Here is a 22,758-nt window from a genome sequence, read left to right as displayed (position 1 = left end):
TTAAAATACCATCCTGTATCCAAATACTCTCAGCTAATGTGATAACCTAGTTGAAATGAAAAATTTTGAGTTTAAGAAAAATGGTATAGGAAAGACAGGGAATACCACTGTGCCAGAGAGACCTGGCCTTTGATACTTTGCCCAGGAAATTACCCTTTCAGAAAGCCTGCAAATGCAGCTTTTTTTGCCTTATGCAGGGAAATCATTCATGAGTGGACTTGCAGCAGTTGCTGCACCTCAGCCTCTGCAACATGTCCTGAAGTTGTAAGAATGTGCAAGGCCCTGAGAAAAGGGGAACAGTTTTCCATCCCATTAAGTGAAACATTCTGTGCCACTTCTGTAAAACAAAACAACTGATTAGGCAGAGTCCAGATCAGTCAACCAGCAATATGACATTTTCATTGCTACAACTTCCATATCTGAAGCAGCTAAATAAATAGCAGCCCTTGAAGTAAAGGAGCCAAAGGCCAACAAGCAAAAGTGGGGAGTTATGAGATAATATAGAACAATGTCACCAACAGATCAAGCATAATGATGTACAAAATTTCAAATGTGGTTTTTGATAAAAAGTCATTTTCCTGGAAAAAATATCCGAGACAAACACTTCAGGATTCTTACATTTATGTATTTATTAACTTATTTACAATATGTATAGTCTGCCTTTCTCATTGGGATTTAAGGAGGATTACACAGAGTAAATCAATACAATCAACAGGAGGAGACATCCAATAAACAATGCAAGAAGATTTGGATTGTAGAAATATTGGCTTGTACCATGTTGGTGTTTTCTGTTAGCCTTTGTGTAAAAAGAAGAGATATAGTTTGACAGATACTGCCAGTATCATACTTCAGATTCTTAGTGATTTATATATACTTGCTATTTATTCATTCAGATATTCATACTAAGAATCTCTAACCATTCATCTCCCACATTCATATCATCTGTCCTTCATACATATTAAATCTGAATATGTTTTAAATGCAAGTGTAAATATGTAGATCTTGATTGATTAGTCAGAGCAATTTGTTCATGTAAAAAAAAGCTCACGCAAATAATCTGAATCGTAATACAAAGTCTCCTATGATACTGAAAGCTTTGTGGGTAGAATTCTCACTACCAATTACTGAACAAAACGTGCAAATGATCCAAAAAGAAATGCTCAAACAAAATGAACAAAGAAAGACTAACAACTGTGAGAAAATGTAAGTTCCTAATGGCTGGTGCTATCATGTGGTCAGTTCACATGATGTCATCCAATGTTTCATTAGGAACTAATAAAGGCAGGTGAGACAAAACAAATCAAGGAGAAGTCCTCAAGGGGGAGAAACTACAAACTGAAAGGTGCTCTCAAAGCATCCAAAAATGGAACTATTGTTCACTCAAGGAAAAGGCCCTGTTTGTTTCATCTGTAGAGTATTGGGATGACATGCAGACCTTAAAAGTACATGTGGAGCCAAAGATATCTTTTCTTAGACAAAGTTTAATAAATAAACAGAAGAAAATCAAACTTCTGCAAAATCCTCCTACGCAATGTCAGCTTGAAGTCTGAACTCCAGGCAAACGTTCTCTTTGTTTTTCCCTTTTCTATTGTACTGCATTAAACTTTATTTTCTTGGTGAAGACAATGGCCTTATCTTGGAATGAGATCCTTATTCCACAGCCCGGCGTGCACTCCTGCAGTACTTTCATATTGCAAAGACTCGACTCTTATGAAATAATGAGCGAAGAAAAGAAGTCTTGACTTGACATAACGATAAATGAGGTGAAACTTTTTTTTCCCGTCAAGAAACCAGGGTTGGCACATAGAAAAAAAGAAAGTTCTATTTTAATATGAAATATAAAGCATCCATTGTACAAAAAGGTATATTTTTTTTCATCAGAAGCAAAGGAAGAATAAAGATAAAGGCTGCAACAGAATGAATGAGTGGAGAAAACTAAGATAATGTCATTGATAATCAGTTCAAGGCGAAGCGTTATCCACCAGGCCTTCAGCCCAGCCCTAGGGGAGAGCTTTTAAAAGTGTCCCTGTATGCATTTTCAGTCTCCTCATTACCATACCTGCTCTTTGAAACTCACCAGTGGTTCCAACAAACTGCAGTGACACCTGCCGGAAAGAGCGGATGACCCGTCTTAATCAACTACTTCTGTGAAAAGTCTATGGAAAGAACTGCCATCCAATCTTCACTTTGCTGTTCTGAAAGCTATTTGTCAATGGGTATCCTGAGAGCCATGGCTATGAACAAAGATCTGTGCCTGTGTATTGGAAATGTGGCACCATGATCAAAGCTAAGGAGAATCTCCCACTTGTTCCCTTTGTTCGTGAATATGTCCCTTCTCTTATATGGCTACTAGGACTGGAATAATTATCTGCACTTTATCCTTTATCTAAGTAGAAGTATTATCCCAGTAGTGTGGTTTCAGCATTGTCCTGAATGGGATTGGGACCCTGAAGCTTTCTATAGGGGCTCCCTAATGAGGCTTTTTCTTTTGCCTGAAGACCACAAGCAAAGTTGCAATTGCCTCATGGTCTGATGTTAGTAGTCTGAATTATGAGGGTAACAATAATAAAAGTATCTTAAAGTAAATGTTCTGAATAATGCAGCTAAATGTCAGTCATTAGCACAAAACGTTGAAATGCAGTCCTAAACTATTAAGATCAATAGAAGCTTTGCTATCGCCTGCAATAGAATGTGGACTATGCCCTAAAATGGAACTTTGTTCTTCAGTGATATATTAGGCAGAATAAAATACAGCTGGACAGATTTAGATTGAGATTAATTTGAAAACAGATATTTCAAAATATCACATTGATTGCTGAAATATCATGTTGAATAACATTTATAAATATTATCAGGACATTTGATAAACATGCATGTCCTCATAAGCATGTGTTCAGAGGCATAAGATACATGATAAAGTCACCACATAAATTCTGGATGGCAAATGATTTGTTTCAACAAACACTTATATGATGAGCTACTATTTCCAGTTCATACTTGACACCTAAAGAATTCACCAGACAGCATAAGCACTATGTAATTCAAATAAAATATGCATCATAGAAAACTGGCTTCATAAAATCATCTTATGGTGACTTTATCATGCCGCAAAATAATATGAGATTTGATTTGGAGTTCCATCACTTTCTACTGGATATGACTGGATAGTGCTACAATTGTAAAGGAACCAATGTGGTCAATCTCTAGAGTGTTTGGTTTAGAGGAGATCTGCTCAGCTATGAAACTTATTGGGTGATCTTGGCCAGGTAATCGTTAATTCTAATCTATTTCCCAAAATTATTGTGAAAGTAAAATGAACTAAGGATTTGTTGGTGATCCAGCCTGAGATCTCAAGACAGGATACAATACACACACACACCATCTGAACTAGTCAAACTGCCAACATGTCCAAATTCATTATTTGCTCTTATATAAGTAGTGCTTTCATTCTAATGTAATAAATAGTTCAACTTTCTAATCCATCAAAACTTTTACTCATCCAGAAAATAAGAATGTCTTGTATAAGAGATTTATGCATGCTGTGTCTATTTCCACCCATTCCTGACAGATTCATCTGATGTCTACTATTATGAATACAGCTCTGAATATACTACACTCAAACCCACTAACACCAGACGTGGTGTGTTTGCCAGAGATCCTGACTGGTTCCTTGAATACTTCAGCTACAATGGTATTGGTTCACACTTTCTTATGGTGAAAGGAGCAATGGAAAATGAAAAAAAAAACAAATTCAACAAAGCTTCAATTCTTACTTTGTTTTCTTGGTTATTTGCAAAATGTCATATGATTTGGATAGATTATTGTATTGTGTGTATTCTAAGGAGTATAACTATTACCTGTTTTCAAAACAAATTGAGACCACTGTTATTACTTTCAATATAAATTATATTTAAAAGTCCCATCTCTCACTGGAATTGATGTATTTTGGATCAGCATAAAGATATATTATACTAGAATTACTGGAGTTATAGTCTACCTTCATTCAAGGAAACCTAAGTAAATGGTTTGGTGTAGGGGGCGTAGTTCAGTACATGTTTTGCATGCAATAGGTCCTAGGTTCAAATCCTTGCATCCTCCTTTAGAAAATCTCAAATAGGATGGGTTGGGAAAGACTTTTGTCACCTCAGGCCTTGGAGAGTCACTTCCAGTCAGAGAACTAGACCCATGGTCTGACTCATTTAGCATAATTAAGGCATCACACAAAAACATATACATTTTTAAAATGGAAGAAATACTTTCTACGTATTTAATTTTTTTTAAGAGAGTGTGTAATTCAGACATACAGGTGACACTGCATGAAACTACTTTATACATTAATTCAACAATATTAATTCAATATTTAGTAGAATGTGCAAAAAATTAATTTCATTTTTTGTTTTGTTGCTCCATTCAGCAGCTTGATTTATTTTCTTCGCTCATTTCAATAATTTGCATGATTTTGGGTCTGATTTAGGTAGCTGCTTCATTTCAGTTCTGAGTATTAAAACCATTGTTTCCTACTGGTTTCAAACAGCAAATTTTAATTCATCATATTTTTAAAAATTATTTTGAATCACATGAAATTTTCAGGTGTGGATACCCTCCATGAGTGAACAATGCCTGCTGAATTTCATCCAAAAAATCATTGGATCTGATCATTTTAAAAGACTTCCACTTTAAAAGAATAGGTGTTTTTGTGGCTAATTTGCATGACATGCACATGGAATATAGAGGTACACTTGGTAAGAGCCTTGCAAAATTTCAGAAAGCTAGGTCCCAGAGTTATTCATGTAAACAGTATTTGAAGTCTGAGTTTATAATTATTTTCTTTTCCATTCAGTTGGCACCAAGGTCCTGGGAAATAGAGTGCTGATTACTAATTCCTTGCAAAGAATCAGAAAGATAGATATAGAAGTTCCTAGGAAAATCTTTATTGAATGTGATTGTCTAATACTACCGGCTGTTGGAGTTTAAATACGGAGTCCAAATTTAACTAACCCAGGCTTATAAATATTAATTAGGAACAATGAAATGGGAAAGAATTCATTGATTTAATGAACAAGCCGAATACACACCCCAAACTCCTGCAAATATTCATTGGGAAAACATCCAGAAACCTATCTATTTTTCATACGTTCATATTTCTCTTTTTAGAGTCACACAGAGAAAGCAAAGGAAGTACCAGTTAGCAGCCTTCATTCAGCAGCTATATGCCTTACTGTGATCAGAGCTGTGGATCATATTGCCTCTTGCATGAGCTCTCCCTCACTGCTTGGAAACCATCTCCCTTATATGGATGAAAAGGCTTCAGAGCCAAATGAAGCAGCCACCTGAAGTAGCTTGAAGAGGCTCAGATGGTTTTGCTTCAGTGCGGAGTATTTCAGAGGAAACTTGCTTCATTTAGAAGTCCTTCTAAAAAAATCTCCAAAGCAGGATGATTCATTTTGGAGTGAAATTCAAAATGTATTTAGCCTCCTTGTATTATCTGGATTCAGAGGCAGTTGGCCATGTGTAACTGAATGGAGAGGAAGTAGATTTAGGTGGAGTAGCCATGTTGGTCTGAAGCAGCAGAACAAAGTTTGAGTCCAGTGGCATCTTTAAGACCAACAAAGTTTTATTCAAAGTGTAAGCTTTCATGAGCAAAACGCACTTCTTCAGATACATTGAATTGGAAGTTACCAGTACATACATATAGGTAGAGGGTAAGGGGCAAATTAGCATACATCATAATAAAGGTGTTTAACAATTGCAAGGACCAAACTGGAATAACAAGCTTAGTTTATAATTGGTAACCATTTATTTGGGTTTAATTTTGGGGGAAACATAGTGAAGGAAATAAATATATCAAAATCAGAGATTGATTGGCAGATGTACCCTTCTTAATTGTGGGATGTTGAGAGTAATTAACTGAGTCCATGCTATTATACACCATCTCTCTCCTCTCAAGCATGGGGGCAACAGTACAGTATCCTCTTCTTTGAAGTGGTGCTATTGGCTGTGCAGTGTTATCTCCTCTGTCCCCAGACCAGAGGAAGTAGTGAGATACTTAGTGACTGTTGTCCCCGTTTGACTGCACAAAGTGATAGCCTAAACTGGTTGACATATGCAGACAGCAAATTTAGATATGAGAAAATGAAACAGCTGTTTTGCATGTGTAAACCTATCAAGAGAATAGTCATCAGTGGACTGGGGAAAGTGACTATAAAATAATTGATTGATAATGCTTTACATGGCTGCCATGACAAAACCTTAGTCTTTCATACGCAGCAGCCTAATTGTAAAAAAACCCTGTGCTTTATTTCCCTGACAGTAAATCCATGCCAAGCCAAACCATGTCAGAATAATGGGATTTGTGAAAGGAATAGAAACAGCTATACATGCCATTGTGTCAAACCATATACAGGATCCAAGTGTGAGCATGGTGAGTACTTTGTTGTTGTTGTTCAGTCACAGTCGAGTCCAACTCTTCATGACCCCATGGACCACATCATGCCAGGCCCTCCTGTCTTCTGTCATGCTCCGGAGTTTGCTTAATTTAATGTTTGTTGCCTCGATAACACTGTCTAACAATCTCATCCTTTGCCATCCCCTTCTTCTTTGACCTTTAATCTTTCCCACCATCAGGGTCTTCTCCAGTGAGTACTCCCTTCTCATTTGGTGGCCAAAGTATTTGAGCTTCAACTTCAATATCTGGCCTTCCAGGGAATAATCAGGGTTGATTTCTTTTAGGATCTCCTTGTAGTCTGGGGGACTCTCAAGAGTCTTCTCCAGCACCATAGTTCAAAAGAATCTATTCTTCGGCACTCAGCCTTCCTTATAGTCCAACTCTTGCAGCCATACAGTACTACTGGGGATACCATTGCTTTGACCATATGGACTTTTGTTGGCAGGGTGATTTCTCTACTTTTTAATATGCTGTCTAGGTTCACCATCGCTTTCCTCCCAATGAGCAGGCGTCTTTTAATTTCATGGCTGCAGTCACCATCTGCAGTGATCTTGGATCCCAGGAACGTAGTCACTGCATCCACGACTTCCCCTTCTATTTGCCAAGGAGTGATGGGGCCGGATGCCATGATCTTAGTTTTTTTGATGTTGAGCTTCAAGCCCACTTTTGCACTCTCCTCTTTTACCCTGAGCAAGAGGCTCTTTAGGTCCTCTTCACTTTCTGCCATTAGAGTGGTATCGTCTGCATATCTGAGGTTGTTGATGTTTTTCCCAGCAATCTTAATTCCAGCTTCTGAATCATCCAGGTGAGTGCTAGTTTCATATTATTGTTGCTGTTTCACAAAACATATTCACTTTTACATGCACCTTTTAATTAAATAATTTGATGCCTGCTTACTCCAAAGTGCATAATTATTTAAACAGACTATAGTTAGTTTGATTGCAAAATGTACATTCCATCAGTTAGTTCAAATATTTATTGCTTTGTCAACAGTTTTGAAAGAAATGTCAAGATTATATCTATAGTATTTGTGACATTCATGACTTTTCATAGTTTATAAAATAAAAATAAAAAAATCTGCAGTGCTGACATCGCATATATTTCATCTGTTGCATTTTTTGTGTTTAGCTTTTTAGCCTTTTAAAAAAGTCATTACGTATTATGATCAAACTATGTAATACTCAGATATGGACACATACATAAATTTTGCCTCATCCCAATGTAATACATCCAATTCAATGCTCTATCATCATCTCAATCAAAGGGTCCACTTTTGTTGACCATCAGTTAGCCTCTAAGAAACGGACAGATAGTTTACATAAGCAACCTCAAAGATCAATGAACATTCTAATACAAAATTGATATGTTCTTTTCTTTTCTTTTTGCTCCCCAATGGGGAATTTTTATTGCATTTTTATTAAGACTACAAACTATAACAGAAATGAGGGAGGGGACTACATTTAAGGGATAAAGAACCCACTACTGACTAAAAACCCAAGAGAGGAGATCATCAAATTAGCTTAAATATACGCTATCTCTTAATCACGCTAGTACCATTATGAATTGAGCTACATATCATATTATCTCTTTCAAAACTTCACGCTAGTACCATTATGAATTGAGCTACATATCATATTATCTCTTTCAAAACTTAAACTTAACTGTTAACAAGTAAGACCCCTCGGCATCTAGTTTCAATACTTTCAAAGGCATAATTCAGAGTCCTTCAGCCTTCATTTTCCCTTTCCCAGTCTCTTCCGCAATTTGTAAGGACTTCTAGGGGCTGCTGCTCCTTTCTCTGACAGAGAGTCCTCTCCTGAAGTCCATTTGTAATTGCAGCAACTGTTCTTCTGTGGAGATTTGCTTCTTTTCCAGTTTTTGTACTTTCTTCTTCACCTTTTGGGCAGTGGTGTTCACTTCTTTCACCTTCTCAGCTGTTTGGTTCATCATTTTAAGCGTCTCATTCAACTGTGTTTGCTGAGTTCATTGGTTCATTGTTGACAGCTGCTCCCTGAGGTTACTCATCTGATCCAGCAGAGGGTGCATGGGATTCTGCTAATGTCTTTGCCAGCTCATTGGTTCCTTTCGGTCTTGGACTCTTTGTTCCTTTCGCTTTTGAAAGTTTCTCTTTCTCCATCCTCTTTCCCGCCATCTTCCAGGATTGTTTACTTCCGCAAATATTTAAAAAGTCTCTGAATATGCGCTTATATGCTCAAGCTCGCCTTGGTAAGTCTTTCTTAACAGTTTTCTCCGCTTTCTCTTCCGCTCCCCCCCTCCAACTCGCTTAAAAGTTCATGCGCATGGGAGGCGTCCCTCCCCTGCTCGCCTCACTTTCTGTTCCATGGGGTGGGGAGCTATCTTTTCAATTTAACCGGTACGCTTTAAATGAACTCACGTTCATAATTGGTCCTCAGACCTCGTTTTATCTCCGTTTCTGTGCTCAATCTCCTGTGCTTGCCCCGGATGGTGTCACTTAGTTCCATTCGGCCACACAGCATGAAGAACCTTCAGGACGGAGAGGCGCCTCAATTCCCCGGCATCGCACCGGCAAAGAGGCGAACTCTTGAGAGTCCCATGGCCAGCGACCCTTCAACCGGGTCTCTGGGGGGGGGTAACGATCCTGCACACCCCCTCCTTCTGCTGGTGTGCAGCTTCACCCCCGGGATGTCCGGGAGGTGAGTCTGCTAGCACGCCACCATCAACCAGAAACCGATATATTCTTGTATCATCTAGCTAGAAAGACTTGAATTACAACTTATTCTCCTTAGGAAATCAGTAATTTCAAGAAAAGATTTGATCTCTTCCAAGAGATGAAACAGCACAAAGAAGCTGCACCTAATGAGATGGCGTGACGATGTTTTATAACATAAGGAAAGGATGCCAATAACTGAAAACCCAAGTTTTCAAAATTTATATAGGTGGTGCAAAAGACATGTCATCATAACACATCTACCATGTCTCACTCTCCACAGCATGCCAACCATGCTGCACATGGAGGGTTCAAACTCTGGCTATAAAACCTTTTGAATGACAGAGCCTTGGAATAGAAAGCATTATTGTTTGTATGAAGTATTAGCTTCAAACCACAGCAGTCTATGAAAACTAGATTCATGTATTTCATTCATTATTCTTTCATTATTGATTATAATAATTTTAAAATGGGGTGTTTGTAATTAGTGTAATTAATATGAAAAGAAAACTCGTGTGTTCCTTACATTTTGTTTTGTTTCTTTTCCCTAATCACCCCTTGAATGAAAACATGACACAAGTTATGGGTTACACTGGGAACTTTATAACAAGCTGATCTGCTTAGTTAACACCTTAAAGCATGAGTTGTAGCTGGCTTGCAAGGCGAGCCTTCTAACAGGGCAAAACCACCCTGGCTCAGATCCAGATCCGGAATCCCTCCAAACCTTTTTCCTCATGGCCTGCACATGTGTGTGCAGAAGGGATGGAGGGGCATAGTCCCTGCCTATGACTGCTAAGACTTAAGGCTTGTCGTATGTCCCCCCCCCCGACCCCAAAGAGGCCCTCACTGAGCCACCCAGACCATGGAGCCAATAGGGACCCAGTTTGAGGACCCCCCCTATTGCCAATATCTCGGGGTACTTACCAACTCAAACTCCCCTTAACCCATGCTTTTCCTGCCATCTCAATTAGGGCCTAACCAGATTAACCAGGCCTATTTATACCTCACCATTTTGGATCATGGTGGAGCAGGCAAAAAAAAAAGGCCCACCTCACAGCCAATTTGAGTGAGAGCCCCAAAAAATCCTGTTTGGCCCCCTCAGGATTCCTGTTTGGAATCCTGTTCAGAATCCAGTTAATCCCACATGGTCTCAAAAGAGGGAAGAAAAATGGGGAGCTCGTGCTATGCTGGAATGAGGAGGAGTGGTGGTCACTGCTGAACACTGTTGCCCTGGCCTGCATGCCTGCCTCCCATTGGCAGGCACCAATGTGTTGAGCCTTGATTGGCTCCCCCTCCACTTGTTTTATCATTCTATGGGGAGGGGGAGCTGGCAACTGCCAGGGTTTGCCTTACTTGGCTGGAACCAGTCTTGTTACTGTAATCGTTTCTCTCCCTGACTTTACTCATTTCACTTTTACAAGGCAGCCAGTATTTTCCTGATGAAGACATAAGCTGTGTTCCTTAAGGGGAAGGGTGAGAAGGGGCTATGGGCTTTCTTAATGGACTACAGGATCCAGCAACTAGGATTACATACCTGTGTGTGGTATTCCAGTCCTGAAGGGGTGGGACTTTGTCTTCCTCACTCCTCACCGTGCTTGCCCTGCTACACCGAATTTTTTCCTTGCAATCTGTGCTTACCTGGTTGTCTTTTGCTCTCCAATCCTTATCCCTTCCAGGCAAATCTACCTCAAGGTCTTCCTGCCGGCACCTGCCTGCCCAGATGCCTTGTCCTTGTCACCCAATGCCCTTGTCAGTCTGCCTTGTTCTCATGCTACTGTTCTTCAAGCTAAGTGGCTGCTGTGCCAAATCCCCTCACTGCACACTGCTGTCTGTGTTACTGTGTCTTTGGAATATTTCCTATCAACTCTACCATAGACTTGGATGTTAAATTTGGGTGCCTTTACTTGCCTTAAAAAGTTGGGGGCCACTTTATACTGTATGTCTGAAATTTGGGAGTATGAATGTCCTAGGGAAGTGCTACAATGTCAATCACCCTGAGTTTTGTCCAATTTGGATGGAAATAATGAAGGTACACATCCAAGAGGGGGTGTCTTCCATTGAAAGGATTGGGAAATAATGAAATAGTAGCATGAAAATGAAACAACAATAATGAAAGAAAGAATAACAAAGCTAAAACTATATGAAACAAACCAATAACAAAATAGTCCCCTTTGTAATTTATAACAAAATCAAAATTAGCAAGACAAACTCCCATGAACAAGTCTAATGAAAACGATACTAACAGTGCAGTCCTCAGCAGTTTCTTCCTTTATTTTGTCTTCTTCATGTTTTCCAGATTTGACACTTTCTGCTTTAACCTTCACCAGTAGTCATTTCAAGTTTTCACTATTTTCTGCTAGTAATTGGTGTCATTTGCATATCATCTCAAATTGTTAATATTTTTTCCACCAATTTTTACTCAACTTTCATCCAAATCTAATCCAGCTTTCCTTATGATATGTTCTATATATAAATTGAACAGATAGGGAGATAAATTACCGTACATCCTTGTCTGAAACCTTTGCAAATTGGAAACCATTCTGTTTCTCCATATCCTGTCCGAAGAGTAGCCTCTTGTCAGGAGTACAGGTTGCACATCAAAACAGATGTTGTGGGACATCCATCCATTGCTTTCCAATATCCACACAGTCAAAAACTTTGCTGTAATCTATGAAATACAGGCTGATTTTCTTCAGAAATTCCTTGCATACTTCATTAACCAACATAAATTTGCAATATGTTCTCTAGTGCCTCTTCCTTTCTGTTGTGTCTGTTGTGGGGAGGGGAAGGGAAAGGGAGTGAAGGGCTGGGTATCAATCCAATCTCCTCCTCCTCCTTCCTTTCTGAATCCAGAGTAAACATCTGGCATTTCTTGTTCCATATATGGACAAGAGTCTTTGTTATAAGATTTTAAGCTTCACTTTAGTCGCATAAGAAATTTATGCAATGATCCAGTAGCTGCTGCAGTCTTTAACATATCCTTTTTCAAAAATCAGAACATAGATTGACTGTTTCCAGTCCGTGGGCCATTGTTTTGTTTTCCATATTTGTTCGCATATCCTTGTTAAGATTTTAATGAACTCTGTTTCGGTAGCTTCAAATAGCTCTATTAATATCCCATTTACTCCTAGTGATCTGTTTCTCCTAATTGCTTTGAGTGAAGCTTTCACTTCACTTTCTAAAATAGCAGGTTTTCCCCCAAAAGATTCATCTTGGAAGGAATCTATCATTCCTGCATCTATTTTGTATAGTTAAACATAAGAACATAAGAGACGCCAATGTTGGATCAGGCCAAAGGCCCATCCAGTCCAACACTCTGTGTCACACAGTGGCCAGAAATACCAGTGCCATCAGGAGGTCCAGCAGTGGGGCCAGGACATTAGAAGCCCTCCCACTGTTGACCCCCCCCAAGCACCAAGAAGACAGAGCATCACTTGCCCCAGAGCCCCTAGCTATACCTTGTGGCTAATAGCCACTGATGGACCTCTGCTCCATATGCTTATCTCATTCCCTTTTGAAGCCGTCCATGCTTGTAGCACCCACCACTTCCTGTGGCAGTGAATTCCATGTGTTAATCACTCTTTGGGTGAAGAAGTACTTCCTTTTATCCGTTCTAACCCGACCGCTCTGCAGTTTCATGGAGTGCCCACGAGTTCAGTGAATTGTTCCCATCTTTTCTTTACTTTGTCCAGTTAATGTAGTTCCATGTTGATCTTTCAGCATGCCTAACCATGCTTTAATTTCCCCTTGATTTCTTGGATTTTGTGGAATAGATCTCTTGTTCTTCCTTTTTTGTTGTTCTCCTCTGTTTCTTTACACTTGTCATTATAATAGTTCTCTGTGTGTCTACTTGTCAGTCACTGGATTGCTACATTTAGATTTCTGATTTTATTTCTGACATCTTTTACTTTTGCTTCTTGTCTCTCTTTAGCAATTTTAAGAGTTTCATCAGTCATCCATCAAGACTTTTCATTTCTTTTGACTACAGGAATAGTTGTTACATATTGTTCCTTGAAAATATCTCTGGCTTCAACCCATAGTTCTTCTGGTTCCCTTTCACTATAACTCAGTAATGCAAATATGTTCTTTACATGATCTTTAAACTCTTCAAAAGAATGTATTTTAGATTTTGGTGTTTTTCTTGAGCTTTATTCTAATTTTCAATATTAACAATTCATAGTCTCTGTACCACAAGCAGCTCCTAGACTTGTTTTAACAGAGAGAATAGAGCTTCTCCACCTTCTGCTTCTGGTTATGTAAGCTCTTTTATTTCTGTATTGATCATGCAGTGAAGGCCATGAATAAAATCGTCTGTTTGGTTGCCTGAAACCAGTTCACAATGAACAAGTTGTTGTCTTCAGAGAATCCAAGAGCCACTGTGCTGCTTCATTACATGCTCCTAGCCCAAATTTCCCAACAAAATTTGATTGTACATTGTTTCCCACTTCTGCGTTCCAGTCACCTATGATTATCAGCACATCTTGTTTAGATGTGTGATCAATTTCTTACTTGACATAAAGCTTTAAATGCCTTCCTCTTCAGTATCTGTATGTGAGATGTAAACTTAAATGACAGTTATATCGATAGGATTTCCATGAAGTCTGATTGATATATTTCAGCCAGACTTTGCATTATAGCCCCTGATTGTTTGTGCTATGTCTCACCTCACTATTAGAGGAATTCTGGCACTTTCTACACCCATATTTACCCTCGGTCTCTGAGTGCATCCTATTCTTCCATTCTTCATTCTCTCCCGCTGTCACTTTCACTTTGTTTTGGGGCATTCTTTTATTTTTGCATTTGTTTTATATGAATCTGCATTCAGACCACTTCCAGCACACTGTTTCCCCACAGCTACCAAAACTCCTTTTGCAGTGATTCTTTGTTCTCATTTCAAATCACCAATCCTTTCTAAAGTAGAATTAATTATGTGGGTATTTAAGTACTGCCCACTGCCCCTCCCCCATTTCTGCCTCTCTCTCTTTAGGATGATGCTTGCTCCCTGTTCTGTTTTCTTTACCTCCTTCTCCAAAGACAAAAGAGGATGTGTCCTCCTGTTCAGGCAAACTTTTAAAAATCCAGAGAGCCCATAAGAAGGAATCAGTAAATATATAGGCCTAGGGGATTCACAAATGTGTCAGTCTTGCATGTGTGGGTCTGGATTTTTCCCTCCCTTCTCTTTCGTTTTACAGAATCACAGAAGGAGGGAGGGGTTGGCAGCCAGTTAGCTCAAAAATGTGGGGTTTGCTTGTAGTTGCAGAATGCATACAGAATACACAAACAAATAAACCAGAGGGGGGGAAACCAGTGCAGAGAGAATGCATGTGACTGTGAGGTCAACCCTTGAGGCTTGACTCTTTGGATTCTCCAGAGCAAGCTGTTAGTGCAGAAAGGGCCTCTGTTTCTCCTGAGTGAAATGCCTTGTAATTTTCTGACTGAAAATGTCCTAATCCATTCCATTTTAGTTCACTCACTTCCAAGATTGCAGTCTAAGAAAGTGTCTTATGAGAGCTCAGTGGGCATTCATCTTTTACAGTTACAGGCACTGGGGGGAATAACATTCCCAATGTATTTTGTATGATTTCAGAGTTTTCTTCAAAGTTGAGGCTTTCCTCAAGTTTGTAGACCTCACCCCCTTTCCCATCTGTTTCTGGCTCTATTGTGTGGATCTTTTGATCTCCACTCTAGGACCTGGTTCAAAATTACGTATAGTGTTATAGCCAGGGGTCATTTCGTAGAAAAAGAGCTAGGGGGACTCATTAGCATAACTCATTAGCATATGCCACACCCCCTGACATCACCGGAAGTGTGTCCTCCCCACAGCCGGCGGCGACCTCCAGCGGGCACCAGCAGGGAGCTCCAGGCCCCACCCTCCCGCACCTCACCCGGGGGGATGGCGTCCCCCCGCGTCCCCCCCCAAATGACCCCTGGTTATAGCTATGATTGCTAGGGCAGGAGGGTTTGGTCAGGCAAAATTGTGGAAATGGCATCTCACAATGTCAAATTTCATTTATGACCAAAAAAAATCAAAGTGACATCACTTCCATTGATAGTATAGATACCCTGTGATACTTCAGAAACCCTGGATTTTGCCATAGAGATCCAGGGGATTCCTAGAGTATCACTGCATTGGTGATGCCACTGCCACTTTTTCAGCCAGAAATGATATCGTGATGACTTTTCCACCTCCCCATTCCCTCCTATTATAGTAGTGATGAAATTGCTGCAAAATGAGGAGATAACATTCTTGTCAATTTTACCTGTACATACCACAGTGAAAAACACATGTCAAAGAAGCAGCTGCAATAGGGGAGACTGTCTTATAAGCCTAATACCACCTTATTATCGATGCAGTTGCAGACATCCCTATCAACTTCCATTCTGTGACAGAGGTAAGTACTATGTGGATAATGTCTGCTACCCAACTTCACTAAACTAATGCTCTTGTTACTGCTATTATATATGGCTACTTGGAAAATGAACCCAATCTTTCATTTCCTCCCGCTGTTTTAAATCCTTCAATAAATATAACCTTTAAATTTGGACAGAATTACTTGCTTATAACACTGTACCCTGTCCATCCTCCAAAATGCATGGGTTGGCTGATATTGAGTTATTTTATGTTCAAAATGACCCCATAGACAGAGAAATAGTGTCTTGCTAAAGGCTTATAAGTGTCATTGGTTTCCTCTAAACTGAATGTACTACTATACCATGCTTACCATTTCTGTTTACAAAAGTACTCCCAATGGTGTGCCTCCCTGCATTGTTCTTGCAAGATATTAATCTCATTTAAGAGCCTGATTTGTTTTATTGTCTGAACACTGACAGCGCAATCTGTTTGCAAACCAAACCCTTGCAAAAATGGAGGCACCTGTGTGAAACACCGAGTAAGATCAAAGTTCACATGCAACTGTCCCGAGCCATTCAGAGGAAAGTATTGTAAGATAGGTAAGGAAATGCTCTATGTTCAAGTGGTGGACAAAGTAAAACTTGGGACGGAAGGAATGCCAGACCAGTAGTATACTCTGAGGTAAACTAAACATGCCAGAGAAATTGTGGCTGCCATAAGTGTTCAGTTTTGGGCACCACAATTTAAGAAGGATATAGACAAGCTAGAACATGTCTAGAGGAGGGCAACAAAGATGGTGAGGGGTATGGAGTCCTATGAGGAAAGGTTGAAAGAGCTGGGTATGTTTAGCCTGGAGAGGAGACAACTGAGAGGTCATACGATAATCATCTTCAAGAACTTGAAGGGCTGTCATATAGAGGATGGTGCAGAGTTGTTTTCCATTGCCCCAGAAGGTCAGACCAGAACCAACAGGTTGAAATTAAATCAGAAAAGTTTTCGGCTAAACATTAGGAAGAACTTCCTGACAGAGCGGCTCCTCAGTGGAACAGGCTTCCTCAGAAGGTGGTGGGCTCTCCTTCTTTGGAGGCTAGATGGCCATCTTACAGCAATGTGGATTCTGTGAATTTAGGCAGATCATGAGAGGGAGGGCAGGAAGGGTTGCATCAGTGCTTAGTTCTTGTGGCCTTTCTTACTCTCCCAGGGAAATGCTGATCGCCACTTTGGGGTCAGGAAGCAACTCTTCTCCAGGCCAGTTTGGCTGGAGATCCTGGAGGTTTTTTGTCCTCTTTTGGGCATGGAACAGCAGTCACTGGAAGTGTATGGGGGTATTTGTGAATTTCCTGCATTGTGCAGGGGTTGGACTAGATGACCCTAGAGGTCCCTTCCAGCTCTATAATTCTATGATTCTAAGTGTCCCATCACCATTTTGAAGTGATGCGAAAATTTTGAAGTGATGCCTGTGGTACAAACCTCTTCCCCACCACCCCATGCCTTTGCAGGAGCCAAAACAGCCACAGGAGCATATAATGACATTCTTTTTGCAGGACCAGAAGACTGTTTTACAACAAATGGCCACACATACAGAGGAAATGTTAGTCAAACAGTGCTGAAGAAGACCTGCCTTCACTGGACATCTCACCTTCTCTTGGAGAGCAGCTACAATGCATTTATGGAACATGCTGACTATTATGGACTTGGTGACCATAACTTCTGCAGGTAAACTTCAGTTCATGCATTCCAAATGTTCTCCTTCCCTAAACTTTCCATGAATAAGGATACTGGAGAAGAAGAGGAATCTCTATAGCAACTAAATCAGTACAGAATGCATTGAATTATTTTCTGCTACCCCCTATGGGAATTACTACTCTGTAGTTGATAACACTATTTGAATACCGTCAGCATGAATGAACTTTCCTTGGCTTAGTTACAGGAAGCTTCCGCACACATTGACAGAAGAATTCCCAAATAGATGTTTGATAGGGGCACACCTGTGAAAGATGTATGTAAAATCTTGAACTAATAAAGTTTACACAATTCATTAAATACTAGTAATCACGTGAAGGACAAACGAGACATAGCCAATGTACACGTACTGACACGTTTGCTGTGTAAAGTGCAGAGGAGAGCATGGTAAAAGAAAACGCAAAGGTCAAATGAGAGGAGCTTAACTCTGCCTCCCCCCTCTCCTTATGACCAACATTTAGCTCCAAAACAAGGGAGTGCAAAAAAGAGGACTTCACTTTAGCTTCACTCAGCTGTGTTTTCTATTTTCCATAAGAAAAATCTATACCTACCACTCCTATTTACATGTGAATATGTGTGGATATCCCCATCACATCTACTTTGCTTTAGGTCTCTTTGTTCAAGAATTTAGTAGTAAGTCGTAGATTTTAGTACTAAGTGAGCACCTTCAGCAATGAAGATGTTATAACTAATAACAACTATAAACAAACAAACCTCAGCGGAACTGAAGATATTATATTATATCAGCTACACATACAGAAAAAAATCATTCCAAACTGCACTTTATAAAAATGGTGATATGCAATGATAAAAAGAAGTCACGCACAACTAGTGAAGATAATATTTATACAGTAGTGTGAACCTTTTTCAGTTCTGCTATCTTCCTGCTGTTCGTTTAGTAACTTGCTCAATTCTGACTGGTGACTACTGAAACCTCCCGCTTTCAGGAATCCAGATGGTGATGAAAAGCCCTGGTGCTTTGTCAATGTGGATAACAAGGTGAAATGGGATTTCTGTGATGTCTCCCCCTGCTCAGCAACAGGTAGACTGGATAATAATGTAGAACATATTAATTCAAGTTGAAAGACATGGCAGATTGGCAGACATTGTGAATTGCCTGCCATCTCTCCACCACTACAACACAGCCCACAAAATTATAGTGACTCTAGCATGATTTTTAACAGAGTTCTTGAAGCTCTGCTCAAGAGTTTTGTGTTATTATAGGAACTGCTATTTGTAAATTGCTGAGAAGTGTGCTAAACAAATAACAGGTTCTGGAAAGTCTACCATCAAGAGACACAGAATGAATGAAATATGAAAGGGTACTTCACAAAACAAACCACTCACAGACGAAAGGAATAATATTCCATCTGACCCTATTAGGAAATCAAATGTTGCTGATGCACTGTGAGAAGCAACTTTGATGCTGAGAAGTTGTGTTTCTGTGGATAGCCATTTCAGAGAAAGTGGTACAAGTGTGTATGTGTGTGTGTATGTGGTGTTACACACCCTTGCTTTCTTGAATTGCCATGCTAGTCACCCCACTTTGCCTTGTCTAAAATGGGGTGCTTTACCCCATCTGAAATTTGGCCTGGAGAACTCCTTGGTACAATCTCTAGGAATTTGAGTGGGAGGAAATGAGTCCCTGTTCTCAGTGACAGGAATGAAAGTAAAAAAACTAAAACTAGTATCTTCTAAAATAAATATAATGAAGCTAAACAACATTTTGGAAAGGAAAATGAACTCAAAATAAACACGAGTAAATAACTTTAGGAAGGGCTTTTTTTGTAGAAGAAGCCCAGCAGGAACTCATTAGCATATTAGGCCACACCCAACAGCAGAAACTCATCAGCATATTAAGTCACACCCCTGACAGCGCAGCTCATTAGCCTATTAGGCCACACACCCATGCCTTCCCTTGGCTTGCCTGGGCGTCCTGCAGGCAAGCCGGCCCTTGGACAGGCTGGGGAAGGCACGGGGAGGCATTTAAATGCCTCCCCGATCCTTCCAGGGGGCCCTTTGGCACACCCACCTCGGACTCGCCGGGGGGGCGCTCTCCAGGCCTTCCCTCTATAGCCAGGCACGCAGAGGTTTTGGCTGTAGTGGGCGTGGCCAACTCTGAAGCCAGCCGGAACTCCGTTCCTGTGCGTTCCTACCCAAAAATAGCCCTGACTTTAGGCATATCCTGGCTATAAGGCTGAATGATGTTAGATAGGATGACTTTTCTTTGCAAGTGGAGACTGAGAGAAAATTTCACCATGTGATGTTTCCAAATGGTTGCCATATCCTTTATGTTGTAATAGAACACGTTGGGACTACAGCCAACTTTATCATGCATCCTAGAATGGGTAACAGGCTCAGTACCTGTGGACAACCAGAGACAATAAGATCACTCAAGAGGATCTATGGTGGAACCAAGACCATTCCTGGCAAGCATCCATGGCAAGCCTCTCTTCAGAGGAAGTTTTCAGTGGGTTCTTCCATGCCCAAAGGACACTACTGTGGAGGAGTACTGATTGAACCATGCTGGGTTCTTACAGCTGCACACTGTATTGTGTAAGAAGGCCCACTGCATTCTACTGATTTGGGGTTGAGCTGCTAAATTACAGTTAGGAAATTAACTAAGACATAGACCACAGAGAATGGAAGTGACTAATCATGGCGAGGAAAAACAGGTAGAGAGAATTTCCTCTCCCCAAATACTAAAATTCTCAAGCATTTGATGAAGTGAATGAATAGTAGATTCAAAAGAGGCAAAAGAAAGTACTTGTTCATGCAATGAACACTTAACTTGTAGAACTCACTGCCACAGGTTAGTGGTGGCCATTTGTTTGGAGGGTTTTAAAAGAGATTAGACAAATGTATGGAGAAAAGGTCCATCAGTTGCTAAATGGAATCTTCATTTCAGAGGCAATAAACCTCTGAATGCCAGTTGCTGGCATTCAACAGATGAAAGTTTGACCTCTTTGGCCTTGCTAGAGGGTCTTCCAGTACATCTGCCTGACTACTGTGAGAAACAGGATGCTGGATCACTGCTCTGATCCAGCTGGAATTTCCTCATGGTCTTGTGTCCAGTGTACCAGTTTTGCCTCATTCAGTACTGGTTCTGTTATAACGTGGTCCAGTACTGGTTCTACTATCATTTTAATATTTACAAAATGGTTCCACATGACTGTGATTGTGTTGGCTAGTCAAAGCATCTCAAATTCAAACTCTGTGCCAGAGCTTGCTGATATAAATACTGTTGGCAAGGAAATGTGTAGAATCAATGCAACCATATGCTCAGAAGCTCTTTCACAGAACTTTTTCCAAATGTGTGTGTTTGAGTGACAGACCAACATCGAACTCCATTTAACTTGGCGCTTTGCATACATTTGATCCTGTGGTATAGGATCTTATTTCTAGAAATAGGGGGACTTTATTTAATTAGTTGCTTTTAGCAGTATGCTTCAAAAATCTGAAAACTGAAAGTGGCTTTGTTTTTCCAACACTGCTTCATGCTCATAGGTTAATATATTAGAGATATTTTCCATGGTGTTCTGGAGATTTGTGTACAGGGGTTGAACTAGAAGGTCTTTGAATTCTCTTGCAGCTTTCTGATCTGTGTTGTTATTCTCCTCCATAGGACAAACATACATAATCTCCAAGTGACCCTTGGGGAACAAGATCTCACTAGGAGGGAGCAATATGAGCAGAAGTTTGATGTAGAAAAAATAATTAAACACGGACACTATCGAGAAAGGGATGAGATCCCATACAATGATATTGGCAAGTTCTGCGATATGCGTTGCTTACAAACATTGTTGCTCTCTGAGGACAGAAGGAAACAGTGGGCTTTAGCAGAAGAACATTGTTACAGGCTAAAAATCAGGATAAATATATTGTGTCTATAATCTGGGTAGTAGAGAGTACAATTCTGGAAGGCAGCAAAGTCCTCATCTGTTAGAAATGTTAGAAAATATATTGGATTGGATACAAAGTACCAGAAACAGATCAATGCTTTTGGAACAGGACTTCTTTCTTTTCACTACAGCCCTGTGAGGCTCCCAAATTCTGCTCATAAAAGTCAGCATCTTTGGATATAACCTACTGAATTTTTCAGAGGTACTTATACATATTTATTTATTGCATAGCAAGTTCAGATAAACAGACTGGTTGAGAGTATGAGCATCCTATTGGGAATGGAACATTGATTCAGTGCACCGATGGGTGATTATGATTACCATTATGCTCCTTATAACTCACCTGGATGTATCTCATTGCTGGTTAGTTAGCTTGCTTTTTGGGAGACAATTTTTTTCAAAATGGTTCCCATACTGGGGGGGGGGGGGAATGACATGAGACAGGATGTTCTGTGATATTTTTTTTGCCCCATCCACTTTTTTAAATGTACAAAACATCAGTGGGATGCTGATACTGGGAACGCTTGTTTGGTATGTGAGGAAAGGGCCTGCTGTCTCTGATCAACCCTCCAGCCTTTCCCAGTTGCTTTTCTGATATAATATTTTTATTGAGTATATCCAATCTACATACACACAAATCATTACTCATCATGTTGATATACACATTTTCTGCTTTTTAAGACCAGTACTAACCAAACAAAAAAGAAAAAAGAAAACCTCCTGAGGTTACTGTTTCATCAACCTAGTCCTTTTTAATCTCATTTAATCCCTCCTCTTTTCTTATGCCCCTATCTTACCCATTTATTGGGTCCCCATACGACTTTCCCCAAAACTTATAATTAACCTTGATACATTCCATAATCTTCAGTTCATTCCTACACCAGTTACTACTACTATCTGTCTTCTTCTGTTCCTGAAAAGAAAAGTTGAAAGGATCTGCCTCCAATTATGGGCGCTATAGAGAACTCTACAGCAGGAGGAAAAACCTTCTCCCTCCCTAAATTCGGAGGTCTTGGGGGGGCCACACTCTTCACCTCCTTGCTATACCCTAATCTAACACTTAATACACTAATCTAACATTTAACACTTGTATAATATTCTGCTTAATCATATTTGGAATCCAAGTCTACTCTTATATTATATACTCTTATACCCATAGTCACGCTATAACCTAAATATCAATACCAGACCACGTTATTCCCTTCAAACACCTCCTTCCTTCAGTTTGAACAGCGTCCACTAATTCCCCCGCCCCCGTTGTCTCATTATGTGCTGTAAATGTTTTATTATTTAATTGACCACCAGGTGGCTGAGCGCTAACCATCTGTAGGGAATCTCTTTTTCTCTCAGTGTCTTTGCTGTTTCCTTTGCTGTCACCTTTGTCTCGCGATAAGCACTTCTGGAATGACGTCAGCATTCGAGGGCCAGTCCTTGTTTTTCTCGTGCTATTTTAAAAAGTTTATTTCTAGTCTGTAGCTCCTTGAACTCCACAATGATGTCTTGCGGAACACCTTCATGGGCTCTTTTTGATATGTTGATTTGGAAGGCCGAGGTGATTATCTCTTCTGAAGTCTTTGTTTCTCCCGCCAGTCGAAGAGTCTGCAGAAACCATTTGTTTAATTCCTCT

General features: G+C 40.0%; 1 protein-coding gene across 1 annotated transcript in view; it reads left to right on the top strand.

The window, feature by feature from the left end:
• The window catches only part of HABP2 (hyaluronan binding protein 2), a 48,267-nt gene that overhangs the window by 19,996 nt on the left and 5,513 nt on the right, over positions 1-22,758 (top strand). The window contains exons 3-11 of the mRNA XM_015425527.1: positions 3,569-3,691; positions 6,311-6,421; positions 15,410-15,526; positions 15,966-16,085; positions 17,031-17,202; positions 18,177-18,307; positions 19,551-19,785; positions 20,799-20,801; positions 20,855-20,997. Coding sequence (XP_015281013.1) covers positions 3,569-3,691; positions 6,311-6,421; positions 15,410-15,526; positions 15,966-16,085; positions 17,031-17,202; positions 18,177-18,307; positions 19,551-19,785; positions 20,799-20,801; positions 20,855-20,997 — 1,155 coding nt within the window. The remainder of the gene's footprint in view (positions 1-3,568; positions 3,692-6,310; positions 6,422-15,409; positions 15,527-15,965; positions 16,086-17,030; positions 17,203-18,176; positions 18,308-19,550; positions 19,786-20,798; positions 20,802-20,854; positions 20,998-22,758) is intronic.

This window comes from Gekko japonicus, unplaced genomic scaffold (assembly GCF_001447785.1).
Source record: "Gekko japonicus isolate JY-2015 unplaced genomic scaffold, Gekko_japonicus_V1.1 scaffold633, whole genome shotgun sequence".
In the NCBI taxonomy this organism is placed as follows: Eukaryota; Metazoa; Chordata; class Lepidosauria; order Squamata; family Gekkonidae; genus Gekko; species Gekko japonicus.
Note: the sequence above shows the minus strand (reverse complement) of the source record. Positions and strands in the feature narration are given on the sequence as shown.